This window comes from Tribolium castaneum, chromosome 1, assembly GCF_031307605.1.
Source record: "Tribolium castaneum strain GA2 chromosome 1, icTriCast1.1, whole genome shotgun sequence".
Lineage (NCBI taxonomy): Eukaryota > Metazoa > Arthropoda > Insecta > Coleoptera > Tenebrionidae > Tribolium > Tribolium castaneum.
In genome coordinates this window covers 26,915,911-26,929,342 of record NC_087394.1, presented here as the reverse complement: position 1 = coordinate 26,929,342, position 13,432 = coordinate 26,915,911, and the positions used below count along the sequence as shown (strand labels likewise).

The window sequence follows — 13,432 nt, the reverse complement described above, 5'->3', positions numbered from 1 at the left end:
CGCCAAAGCGGACACACCAAACGCTCACTTGATTTTACAAGCAAAGTAAAGCTGCAACGCCAATCTATAGCTAAGATGTTACTCACTGTAGGCCACAGGTGACATTAGTGTGTGATATTAAGAAAGATTATGTGTCTACTTGGTGTAAAAAGGCAAAATATCTGGCGGACACCGGTGTCCGCTGTGGCGTCTCAATCAAAGTACAGAGCGGACACCGGGACCGCTGTGGCAGCCAATGTGTTAAAAGGCAAAATCGAGTAAAGTGTATTATGATTTAACGTAAGAAGGAAATTGTAAAAAAACAGAAAAAAAAATTGGGCTTGAGGCAGTGCTAACTGTTCCACAATGCGTCGCAAATTGGCGAATGATACGGAGACGTAGCCACACGAGACGTTGCAGGAATACCCTCATTAGCATAATCGAACAACGTCAAGCAAGGCAATCCGCGTCGTTCACACGCGAATGCTTACTTAAACCCAACATATGAAATTTAGCAAAAAATAAAACGAGCGCTGATCGGAGATAAATCGTAACAATTTATCTAAAAATGCATTAGCGCTACAACAACACAACTAATTATTGTGACAAGGTGTTTGCGGCATTTTAATAGCTTGCCAGGCACGCAAGCCAAGTTGCTGGACTCTCAGGAGAAGGAAGGCGAACAAACAGTGTATGTGGCGTGCGTGTCCGACTATATGAGCTTTCTGACATCATCTCGTCTGCCTATCGTCGACAACTTGTCACTTGTCATCCACGGGTGCTAAACGGACTCCTCATTACACAGACACGTGTTTCATTCTAAATTGAGGAACCTATCTCGGAACGTGTTCGCTACTGCTTTTATGATGTCATTAATGATTAATCGTTGCGAGTTTTCTTGCTTTATTAATAAGTGGCCGATGCTTCGGAGGCCTCCAGCCTCACATCTATCTCGGCCACTTTTGCAAAACAAGCTTATTCAAATCAGCCCTTGAACTTGTGTTCCTGCAACTATAATTTGCAGAAGAAGAGAAACTTTCATCAACTTCCTGGGGCGAAGTGTGATTGACTAATAAGCAGCTGGAGATGCGAGCTGATATTATAACACAATTATTGCAACGTTTGATTTTTCTAACATTTGCGGTCGAGTTTTCTCTACATGGTTGTTAATTTTATGGAGCTTTTATATTTCTTAGGCAAATGGCAAGATGTCTTTGTGAAGGTTTATTAGATCGGGGCAAAGTATGCGGAAATAAGAGCATCTGCTGATTTTTAGCTCAGTCGCGTGGCCGTAATTACGTTTATTGTAAATAAATGGGCGTCGCGTTTGCGCAAAATAAATTAATAGAGTTAATGGCATTTTATTAAATAAAATGACACTGATTACGAGTTCAGCAAACCTAAACTGAATCATGAATTTAATTTCGTTGACTTGAATAGAGTACGCATCCGGTGCTATTTTCTTTGGGTTAAACATAGCAATTGGTGTTGTTGTCGTGATGAACAGGTGGTGATTTCGCCGACAAATATGTTTTATATTTTGCGTAATAATCATTGTAATAATCTGAGCAGGCAAAATTAGTATTTATACGCTGGTTTAATTTGCCGCTGTTACGTTTATGCGTCGGTGGCGGAGTCGAGCGCCTTGAGCCAAAAAACGACGGTTAACACAGTAGCTGTATAATCATGGCTATTCTGTTATTGTGCCCAGCAACCGATGGGGCATCTGACGCGCTATTTCCCGTCTTTTCTCGAAAAACCGACCCGGAAGCCTTTTTAACGCATAAAATCGTGCTGCGAGTTTGGTAAAAACAAGGCACTTGTTGAATGTTGCATGAGCCGATGGTAGCTGGGTGGCTTGGCTGAGTTATGACCTTTATGAGGTCTCCTCTGCGTTCAGCCTCCGGTGAGCAGTTACGTGCGCTTGTAATTCCCTTATCTTTCCGTCATTAGCTTAGCGACCATTGAAACTTCTTAGCTGATGGAATTCCGGGCTGTTTTTAAAAGCTTTTTAGCCCACATTCAAAAAAGTTAATGTAGTGTAGTGTCTTAGAATCACGTCGCGTCTTACAAATTTCTATCCGATTATGAAACAAGATGAAACTATTTTTAGTAATGAGGAGTTTGTTCCTCGAGACAATGTTGCTGCTGCTTTTGCTATACAATTATCGGTCTTAAACTTTATGACGGCTGTTCGCAACGACAATGCAACTGTCTTATTAAAAATACTTTATCGTCCGCCTGTCCGATGCAGTCAAATTGGGACCTGTCTCCACTACGACAATAATAAATACAGAAGCGAAATGCAATAAATTATTTAAATGTCTCTGTTATCCGAACGCAACACGGCCTCCGCCTTTGGCAACACCAAACAAGACCAAAAAATTTGACTTTTTCTTCTCCCAGCAGCGCAGTGCTTTCCGAGGGGAAAGTCACTACGTTATTAATTTTTTTAAATAATCCTATACAAGCAAATGCTTGTCAGCTCCTGAACCCTTTACAATAAATGAATAATTCTTTTTGCATTTGATAGCCAAAGGTTCAAGGGATCCTCTCAAGTCTTCGGGATTGTCAACTATCAAATTGCAAGGCTACTATGATTTTTTGATAACGATGGTTAAAAAATGATTTTAAAACAGTTTTTTCGAAGGGAATGATTTTGTTTTTTCAATGGCAATCAAAAGAACATCAATTTTTATGCAAACTTTTATTAACATCTTCTATATCTTTCTCTTACAGTTTTTTAAATAATTGCAAAAAACAGAATTTTAGCTCATTATTTTCACTTTTAATCAAGTAACTTTCGAAAAATACCCTAAATTGTGTTATTATTTAAAAAAAATTCGATTGTTCACCATTTTCATTCAAGAAGTTCAAATTCCGATGGCCGAGTGAGTTACTTTACATAATTCGCTAAGTTTTAATAAATCATAATTAAATATTATTATTTTACTGCTTATTCGATAATGAACCAGCTGAAAACTAAAAAAAATATTTGAAGTTTGACAATTGTTGACCATTTTGCAAAGTCTACTTGATTAATTATGAAAATTACGAAGTAAAATCCGTTTTTTATGATTTTTTTCAAAAACTGTAAGAGGTATTAATTAATATTAATAAAAGTCACCATAAATATCAATTTTCTTTCGATTGCCTTTAAGAAAATAGGGTCGTTCTTTTTGAAAAAACTCACTTATAGCAGTGTTTTAAAAAACATTTTGAAAAAATCATACTAGCCATGAATTTTGACAGTTGACAATTTCGAAAATTCTGGAAAACTTTTCAAAGCTTCAGTTATCAAATACAAAAAGAATTGTTCGTTTATTGCAAAGGGTTCAAGGGCTGTGATATCTTAGGTAAACCCTTGCAAATGAAAAATTTAATCAAAAAATTGACATATATCAAAAACTATGGCAGATAAGTAACAACAACTTGGGTAAATTTTACTCAGCTTGAGAAGGTAGATTCAAACATACAATAAAAATGTGTGGTTACTATTTAAAATTCCAAACTTGGCGCCAATTTTTTGTAGTTCCGGAAGCTCAGCCATTTTGAAAATAATTTAGTTAATCTCAGAATGGTCGATTTAGATTGTATACAAAATCTTAAAGCTCTAGCTGTATTAAAAGTTAAAAAGTTTCTAATGTAGGCCTTAAGAAAAACACCCGGTATAATTCCTGGCGTTTTACACTTGAAAACTACAAAATATTAATTTTTATATATTAAAAAAGAACTAATATACACAGACTGGGCCAATTTTATTTTTGTAAATGTTACTTATTTTGAGAAACGACCTAATTTTTAATGTGTTTTTTATTGTGTTACTAGCTGTTTCAATAAAATAATAGCTAATGTAATTTAGACTTTCAATGAGAGATCTAACCGTTAATAACAATTTTATATTTTTATCAACCTTATTTAAAAAAATAATTGGGTTTTTTTAGTTTTGAAACAGCTAATACCTTCCTTTATCCTTCTAGTAGATAAAAGAAATATTTATAATTACACACAACTGGGAGAAAAGTCCATTGAGTTAATCATCGATAATGTTTTTATTTTATTTTATTATTTATTAATTTATTGTAGTTTATTTCTCTGTAGTTCTCGTAATTACTCCTATTTTATTTATAATGTGATTCCTTTTTTATTGATCCAGAAAATCTCTGGAACTAGCACCTTGGACAACACAATAAGCAAAAAAGTTACCGTTAGTTGGTCTTTTTAACATTAAATAACAATAATGAAAAAGATAAATATTGCTGTATTTGCGTGTTGAAAGTTTTAATGAATTAAATGAATTAAACCGATTAAATATGAAATATAAATGTGAAATTGCGTTTGGTCGTTGCTATTCTAGTGCGAATTTTGTTAAACATTTGTTATAAATAAACTCGTTTAATCTTTGAGGAACGGGGGATTTTTTGCGTCGGATCTTCCGAGCGTTTATTCGCATTTATTATTTAAACGAGCAAGTTTTTATTAGCGAAACCTGTCCCAATCTCAATTTTCGAGCGACAATCTTTAATAAATCTATTCGATGATAATTATTGCGCCGAAGTAAAACAAGATGTAATAGTAGTCACGTGAAATATTTTGAAATAGTAATACTGTAACCTGGCAATCATAATTACTAGCCTGAAACATTTAAACCACATTAACTCGATAGATATGTACACAAATATCCACTCGGTAATGAATTACTTATAATACACGTACGTACAAGCATACATAATAAAAACATTGTTAGTGAGCCCGTTAATTATTCACGCGAACAAATATAATTAAGTATTAATGGGCGTAAATTGTTAATGTGGTAAGAAGGGCATGTGACGTCATTTTACGTGACGTTGGGGCGCAGGAACAAAAAAGGGGTTGCTTTGAAGCTTTTACAGCTCCCATCTAAATTTTTGATGTCACTATGAAAGTTTTAATTCTTCGTGAATTTTTGATCGCAGACCGAATCGCTATTATTTTAAATTGCCATTACCGCACTTGTGCGCAAATTTATTCATGTTTGGTTGTTTCAGGCCAAGTTGTTGGAGTCTTCCCATGCTTGGCTCGGCGCCTCTACGTCTTCTATAGCCGGTAAGTGTCAACGGTTAAACACTGTTTTATAATTCAACAGTTGTCTCTCTTTGCTACAACAAGCTTTGATTTTCCACGTTATTATGTGGATTTTTTATCGGCCTGATTGCCCGTTTCACCATGTTCTACTCACAAATTTACTCCGCTTTAATATTACATACTAAAATTAATACCGATGCGACATTTGATATGACTCGTATTTTATTTACCGCCACATTAAAGTCGAGTCTTGCATTTTTATTTTAAGTACCTACTTATAAAGGAAAACCATCCTCCTCTATATTTATATTTTATGGAATGCAAAATATTAGACATTAGACTTCATTTCTCTACCTGAAATTAAATTTATAAACAGCAATCATGCTTTATCGACCCGTTTAAAGTACAAGATGTGTCACAACTAACACCGGCGACTATTATTAAATACATATTTAATATTTCATAAATATGCCGCAGCACCTGCTGCCTGCCTTTGTTGGGTTCTTTTCTCAATGGTAGAAATGCGGACGCCCATCGCGGGATCAATATTCGGATTCAATTAAGATCAGGGATAATTATAAATCGGCTCACAATGGGAGAACCGAGTCGATTTCTGTATCGACTTCCCGCCAATCAATTAACAATTAAAAATTTCATTATTTTATAACAATGAGATTCAAATAACAAAGTAGTTAAATAAATTAGCAACAGTACAGGTCAAGCCGTAATGGAATCATTAAAGATTAACATCAGGTCCGTCAGCTATCTCAATATTCGAACAGCAGTCGATAACATTGGGTTGGAGCTAAATTATGTATTTAATTAAATTTATTTACTGCAGTTAATAATGTATTAATGAAACAGTTGCTATTAATGCGCAAATGTTTAATTTCATTGTGGCGTTTTATGTATAATTTATAAAATTATTGACTGAGTTGGAACATTCGTACGTTGCTTTACATCCGTACGAGGGAAATTCCGCGCTTGTTTTGTATTTATTAGCCTGAAAAGTGCTTAATCTGATAATGTGGCGTGTAGCGGGCTGTTTAAAGTGGCACAATTTTTTACTTTGTACGATTCTTGTAATTACTTTGTTTATCGACGACTACAAAAGAAATTTGCATTGCATTATATTCGGCCGGATTTATTCAACTTTCTTACGATTATTACGGTGCGGGTCATTTGAAGGACAGATAAGAATCTCGCATTTGAAAACAACAATGTACCAATTTGCATCGTCAATATTAGAGAAAATTCCTGAACTTTTCTCACATCTTCAGTCTGGTCGTGTCTCTGCTCCTTGCTAAAATAGGTCACGAATGCCGCGCTAACGCGATCCTACTAATTTACTCACAAAGAGGCTTATCGCAAATACCTGAGTTTCGAAAACTAAAAATTTGTTGCGGGAAATAACAGTGTTTCGGCAGAAATATGCATAATGTTTGTGGGCAATTTGTGGTCAACGTAACAAGAAAATAGATCTCGGGTTTCTTCCACAAGAAATCAATTCGGAATTGTATGTAAGTGAGTTTTTTGCCACGTGGGTGGCATGTGAATTCTTGCAAAATTGTATTCGAAGCGTTTTCGGTTTAGTGACTCTTGATAATCGATTATCCTTCCATTCAGACTTCCTACGAGCTGTTGCAGGAGAACTTAAACTTGTCTTTACGATGGAATCATTTCCGTAACGTAAATTCCAAAAAATAAAATAGAAATTAATTTTTGAAAGCGATCAACAGGTTGCCGTTTTCAAGACTTTTTGTTTTTTTTTTATATTGTTATTTTCTGCAAAAATCAAGGGCGAAAACTTGAAAAATTCTATTTCCAAAAAGTTCCACGAAATTTCTGTAATTCTGATAATTCATAGTTTCCTTGTTTCCAAATAATTCCACATAATTTCAATTTACTTTCGTTTTGTAAGTAATTCAGTGCAATTTTGAAAAAAGATTGCTATTGTCCCTGAAGTTCAACCATAAATAGGCCAATTTATTCAAGCAGGGTTTTCATCCTGGAAAATACAGGGTGCTCAAAAACTGGCGCACCAACTCAGTGGTACGTTATTGAGAAGCAAGTGCAGATTACGGGAAAAATGTTGAAAAAATCCCTAAAGTTATATTTTAAAAAATCTGGAGCTACAAACTTATTGTGTTAACTTCTTTAGTTTTCATTATTTTTTAATGTTTTTATGTTTCACACTAAGTAATCTTTTCCTAACACAACAATGAATAATTATTTTTAAATTTCCTATCAGACTTTAACAGCTTTTTTAATTAAAAAAAATTAAAACTCACAAAATCACAGTTTGTAGATGTGCCAACACTGGGAATTATTTCCTAGGAAACCGTTTCAAAAATAATTTATTTTTATTGTTGCGATTTTTGCGATTTTTTATTGCGATCACGACTGTTAGACAACGTTGCCACATATAATTTACCTAAAATTAGTTATTTATCAATAACTATAATACAAATAATTTTTTTACTATTTTTACCTTTATATGTAACCACTTCTCTACCACACACCATTGAGTTGGTGCGCCAGTTTTTGAGCACGCTGTATAAAAAAATAGTTGTAAAGTTATACCTAAGTTTGTACGAAACACTTGAACGAATCAAAAAATAAAATAAATAAAGTTAACAAAAACAAAAAAAAAGAAAATTAGAATCAACTTTTCTATTATTATTAAAAATTGATAAACAAAACTAACTAACCTTTGACGAGTTTTAAAACAATGCATCTGTCAAAGGTAATCCAAGAAATTTTTGTACTCTCTTCTTTGCTCTAACGGCTTGGTATTTCAGTGTAGAAAGTTGGTCGGAGAAAAATTAGGTTAAAAGAATAGGGACACTGGTACACATGAGTTTGACCAGCCCTGATAAAAAGTTGGTAACTCAGCACGTTTACACATTTCTTTCCGTAAAGATATTAACCTCGATTAAGTCATAACCAAGCACTGAAGTACGCCAAACCAGAAAATAAATTGGTAACCGGAATATTTTTGGTTTAACTATAAAATGGAACACCGAAATTTTAACCTCAGTTAAATCATAACCAAGCGCTGAAATACGTTAAACTAGGAAATAAATTGGTAACCGGAATATTTCTGGTTTACTTATAAAGTGAAACACCAAAATTTTAACCTCGGTTAAATCATAACCAAGCACTAATGTACGCTAAACCATGAAATAAATTGGTAACCGGAATATTTCTAGTTTATCTATAAATTTTAACCTCGGTTAAATCATAACCAAGCACTAAAGTATGCCAAACCAGGAAATAAATTGGTAACAGGAATAACACGTTCTATTTTTGCACAAATCATAAAATTCATCTGAAATTCGGCGAAAATTAGGTGATTTGGAACTTTTTCAAGTGAGAAACCATTTAAAAAAACAACGTATTTCAGCGAAATAAAGTCGAAAATCGTCATTTTGGTCATTTTAACTTATTCTTAAGTGATTTTTTTTTTTCATTTTTAAACGAGAAAGTTGAAAATCACCACGGCAAATGAGGATTTTATGATTTTCAGCCAAAAAAGGCAACTTATGTTATTAGGTATTATACGAATTTTAGCATTTTTGGAAAGAAACTGTCAAAAATAACGTATAGCTGTGAATCGATTGCCTAGTTCGTCGTTTTTAGATAGGGAAATCGATATAAACCGCTTTATTTTAGCAGACCAACACTAAAAAATCGTCGTTTTCAGCCAAAAAAATCGCTTTTTCGATTACCTATCTATTAGAAAATTTAAAAAAACAAAAGATTTACTTTACAAATAAAGAATGGTTTATTTCCAATGGTTTTAATAAGCTTGTCCTATCATTGTTCTGTTACATTCAAATAAAGTTGCAACAGTAAGGCCTAGTTTCTGGTACGATTAACCTTCAGTTAAATATTTTATCCCTCTGTTAGTTGCTAAGGTAATGCATATCTGATTGGCGTTGCTATGTTTTAACTGAGGTTTAAATTTAACTCTCCGATAAAAATGTTTCCAGAAACTGGTCCTAAATAATCTAGAGACAATTGAAAAATTTCACTTATTTTGAGACAAATAACTATGGGATAGTTAACTGAAAGTTTTAAAATCCAAGCAAATGAGGGCAAATGCTTAGTTTTTCTACAGCATTCAACAAATGCTGTAAAATGGTGGAAACTTGAAAATTTGCGTTCAAAGAAACATTTGATTAAAGGCATGTGACATTGAAATTATGTTGGCAACGTAATGTGTAGATAATGTAGAGACATCACGACATCAGAGAGAATATGAAGAAACAAAGCGGAAAAACTCAATTTTCAGACGGTCAATTTAGGTCGTTTTTCACTGATTTTGAACGCATTTTTATACTGAAAAGTCTAATGAAGATGGAGGAATCAAAAATCAAAAGTTTTTCTGGACGGTTTTTATTTCTGTACCCTTTCAAACCTCCGATTCTAAAAAAGTAGAAACTTAATTTATTCTTTAAATCTTTAAATCAAAGCATAATTTGCCACTAATTGTGTCGAGAAAACACAGCATTTTCTCTACATTAAATATTTGGATATGCTTTTTTTCCATAATCTTGTCCGTGTTCAACAAGTGTAATAGCAGTGCAATAACGCCCTGGTGTCGAAAATCTCATTGTTGCCTCTCTAAACTTTGGCTAAATAAATTACAAAGAGCGTGCATGATCGTAAAATTACAGCTTGTAATCCCGACTCCGGAATAAAGTACGTTTTTCCATGCATGTCCCCCGCCCCAACTTTCTATAAATCTGCATTATTCTGTCCCGATTCTCAGTATTTCCAACGCGTCTGTGTGGTTTTTGATTAAGCACACGGCCGTATTGCATTATGTTATAGTATTGCCATTAGTTTGTACGTAGGTGTAAAATATAAAGCAGATTTTATAGCAGTTACAATAAAAGATGTTAGTCGCGCAATGTGTGGGGCCCCCATACACCCGATACGTGTCACGCTACAATTTATTTGTTACATATGTTACAATTTTGTCGACCGTGAAACACTTAAATGTAAAACTGCATGCACGTCGGGCTCTTGTTACTAGCTATGTGATGCGGCCATTAACTTGTCACTCGTTAATCCGCTTGCATGAATTGTCTAACAGTCCTTAAACGTTTCGCTAATTTTTCAAAGTCCTGGCTCAGAGCTTGGCTGGACGAACTCGGCGTGTTTATTTTGATTCGGTTCGATATAACTTCATGAAAATAATCATCTCGGGGTTTATAAATCAAGTCTGGTATTAATTTAGTGCGTAAAATGAGTTATAGCCTCGCATTATGCATATTAGCAAATAAATCACGTACGAACATTTTATATTATTGCGCGTATAGAGGAGGTTGGTAAATTAATTTTATGTAAAATGGAGAGGTGTGGTGGTGGATCCTCAGACGTATTAAAATTTCAGCGAGTCCACTAAACGGCAGGTCCGCCAACTTTCGAATCCCAATAATGACTTTGCGGCGTAAACGCGTGCTCTGGGAGTTGTTCGCTAAGGGAAGATGCGATAAAACCGAGTCGGTGTTCCGTGATAAACTGAAAAATGCGAGCGATACTTACAACGTACTGTTAAAGTTGAAAAATTGAAGAATTAGTTATTAGATAAGTTTTCTCGTTTGCTTTATGTGTGTTTTGCTGTTGTTAATAGTTTTTATTGTGCTGTTTTCCTAAACTTTTCCAGTTTCTATAATAAATAACCTCGTAATATTTTCAATATATATGAGCCTTTCTTCTTATTTTTAAAAGTATTTTTCGGAGAAACTTGGCACGGACGCAAAAAATAACAAGAACGGGATTATAAAATATACTACACTTTCAACAACTTTGATGCACATACCGAACTGCCATATTTTCAAGAGCCCAACTTTAGAGTTTGCCCGGAATTTTTCTCGACTTGCTCAAGTGGGGAAACCGCCCCCGGAGCTGGACCGCCTAATCTTTCACAGAGTTAAATTAAAATAAAAACTGGGCGCGAACACATGAACAAAATACACTCATCTAAGAAAAATTAACTCGCTTGACCTTATGAAGAGGATAATCTCTTCGAAACGTTTAGAAATATAATTTCTGCTTATAAGTTTCTCAACTTTCATCGTCGCCAGTTACGCAAAGAGTTTTGGTTACACAAATTTGTTTTATTACTTTTAAACAAAAAAGTCCCAACAATGTAGGATTTTTTTAATACACTGAAAAAGTTAGGGATGCAAATAACATTGTAGAATACGTTAAAATGCCAATAATATCCTTAACATTTCTCGAACAGTTTATAACAAATTATTATTAAATAGTCATCACTATGAGTATCTAATGTACAGGGGTTTTGTATTCAAAATTCTCAAGAATCACTGTACAAAAATAAAAAACGTGCATTTTAAATTTTGTCTACACCATGGAGGAAGAAACTTGTGGAGGGAGCATAAGCGAGAAACCGTAGTCATTCCCCACTAGAAATTTCAAACCAGTGGTGTAGTCAACATGTTTTAATTTTGGGGGCACTTACAAAATTCGCAGCTCACACTTCGTTAAAAACATTAACTATTAATACGAACAATAATAACACTTAACAATTATGTGGCATTACTTAAATCTACCAGAAACTATTAAAAAGAACTGTTTAAAGCAAAAAGAACCCAAAAAATCTGACGGCATACAATCTATGAGGTGCCTATGATATCAGCTTAGACGGGAAATTCAGAATGGGCTATAAAAGGTGTTTGTAGATCTTCAAGAACCTAACATGGGTGGTATAGGGCACCTTCGCTCCACCAGTTTCTCCCTCCACGGTCTACACAGAAAATCCTCTGTCTGTGGTGTTTCTCTTTTACATATTGATAAAATCAGACATGTGATTAAATAAAATGTCGGAATTCTATTTATTTCACAAAAATATTCCAAAAAGAAAGAAAAAAGACAAGAATTTTGTATTTTGACTTAGTTTCTATTTTGTTTTTAATTAATTTACATAAAAATTTTAACATTTACTTAAAACAATCTTTTTTTCAAAATTTTATTGGTGGTGAAGATTTCTTTATAATATTTATATACAAGGTGTTAGGGAATGGGTTGGCAATATTTTGTATGTGAATATGCCATGATCAAATAAGTTAAAAACCCTTATATTATTTTTCCAAAAAGGGAATACTTTCTTTAAAAAATTTTATTAACCAACCTGTTGAGAGCCACTGTGTAATTTATGGTACTTTATTAGCAGTTAATTTTTTTTATTCAACAAAATGAACATAGTGAGTGGCACATGGCCGTTTTAGGAATTTTTCAAAATTGTTGCTTGTTCATTTGTTTGGGAAGTTCGAACCCGTTTGGCAAAATTTCTTTTCGTTTTTTTTTTGTAAAATTCAATAACAAATCAAATTGAGTTAAAAAAATTACGGAGTGAACCATGAAGTTAATTTCCCTTTGCCATTTTTTCAATAATTTTCAAAGGACACGCTAATTTTTATAAATCTTGTTCACCGGTTCTCAAAATTTGGGACCTTAAGTTCAGACGATTTTTTGGAAAAACTATGCATTTTTGACTTACAAAAATTTTACTGAATCGATTCGTTTTGCCGTTCTTTATCTACCTTAAAATTTTTGCCAAACCATTCCCTAACAGGCTGTATAGAAGAAATTTTTCATATTTTAGTAGTTTATAATAAATCAAAAATTAATATTTCTTAGATGCAAAGATGCCCTGACCTAACCTAATGAAGAGAATAAATAATTTCTAGGCGTTTCGAAGAAATATTCACAAAGTAAATAGATTTTGACAAGTCGTTGCGAATTGTCTTAGATTAAATACAAAAAGTTGTAACATCCAATTTTTTCATACAGAGCAGGTGTGATTAAAAAATAAAAAATAAAAGTAATGCAAATATTCAGTGTAGTCTTTTTTTCGAAGAGTACATTGTTTACATTTTAAGAATACCTGATCGGACAGTTTCATTTTCCATATTCTTATAATTAGGTATATTATTAATTTTTTTTTATTAAACTTGTTTTTTTGCTATTTTTTCTTTGTTAATTGTCCTTTCGTAAAGCAATTTTAGGACTTGAGTGATCATGATCAAACAAATTCTGACGAACAAACATTTTCCAAATAATTTCTTCTGATGTTCAAAATATAAGATGATCATCTTAACTCGACGAAACATTTAAATTTTGGAAAAAGTTTCTAAAGACGAAGGAATTTTCTCAACCTTCGAAAAGTTAATAAACCTAGAGATTGTTTGCACACTTTGGAACTAGACCCTTTATCTCTCGACCCTCTAAGTTCAGTTTAATTTATTTATACAGAATGCATTTTATTTTGCTTTACTTGGGCAAAGCTCGGTATCTACAAGTTTTTTTAGACCTAGTTTCTAACATATTGTTTTTAGTTAAAATAGTCATCGTG

The 13,432-nt window shown here is 33.4% G+C and overlaps 1 protein-coding gene across 4 annotated transcripts in view; it reads left to right on the top strand.

The window, feature by feature from the left end:
* LOC103312699 (protein bric-a-brac 1) overlaps positions 1 to 13,432 on the top strand; it is a 234,207-nt gene that overhangs the window by 205,109 nt on the left and 15,666 nt on the right. For all 4 annotated transcript variants that reach the window (XM_015978021.2, XM_015978020.2, XM_015978022.2 and 1 more), the window contains one exon: positions 5,007 to 5,064. In XM_015978021.2, coding sequence (XP_015833507.1) covers positions 5,007 to 5,064 — 58 coding nt within the window. The remainder of the gene's footprint in view (positions 1 to 5,006; positions 5,065 to 13,432) is intronic.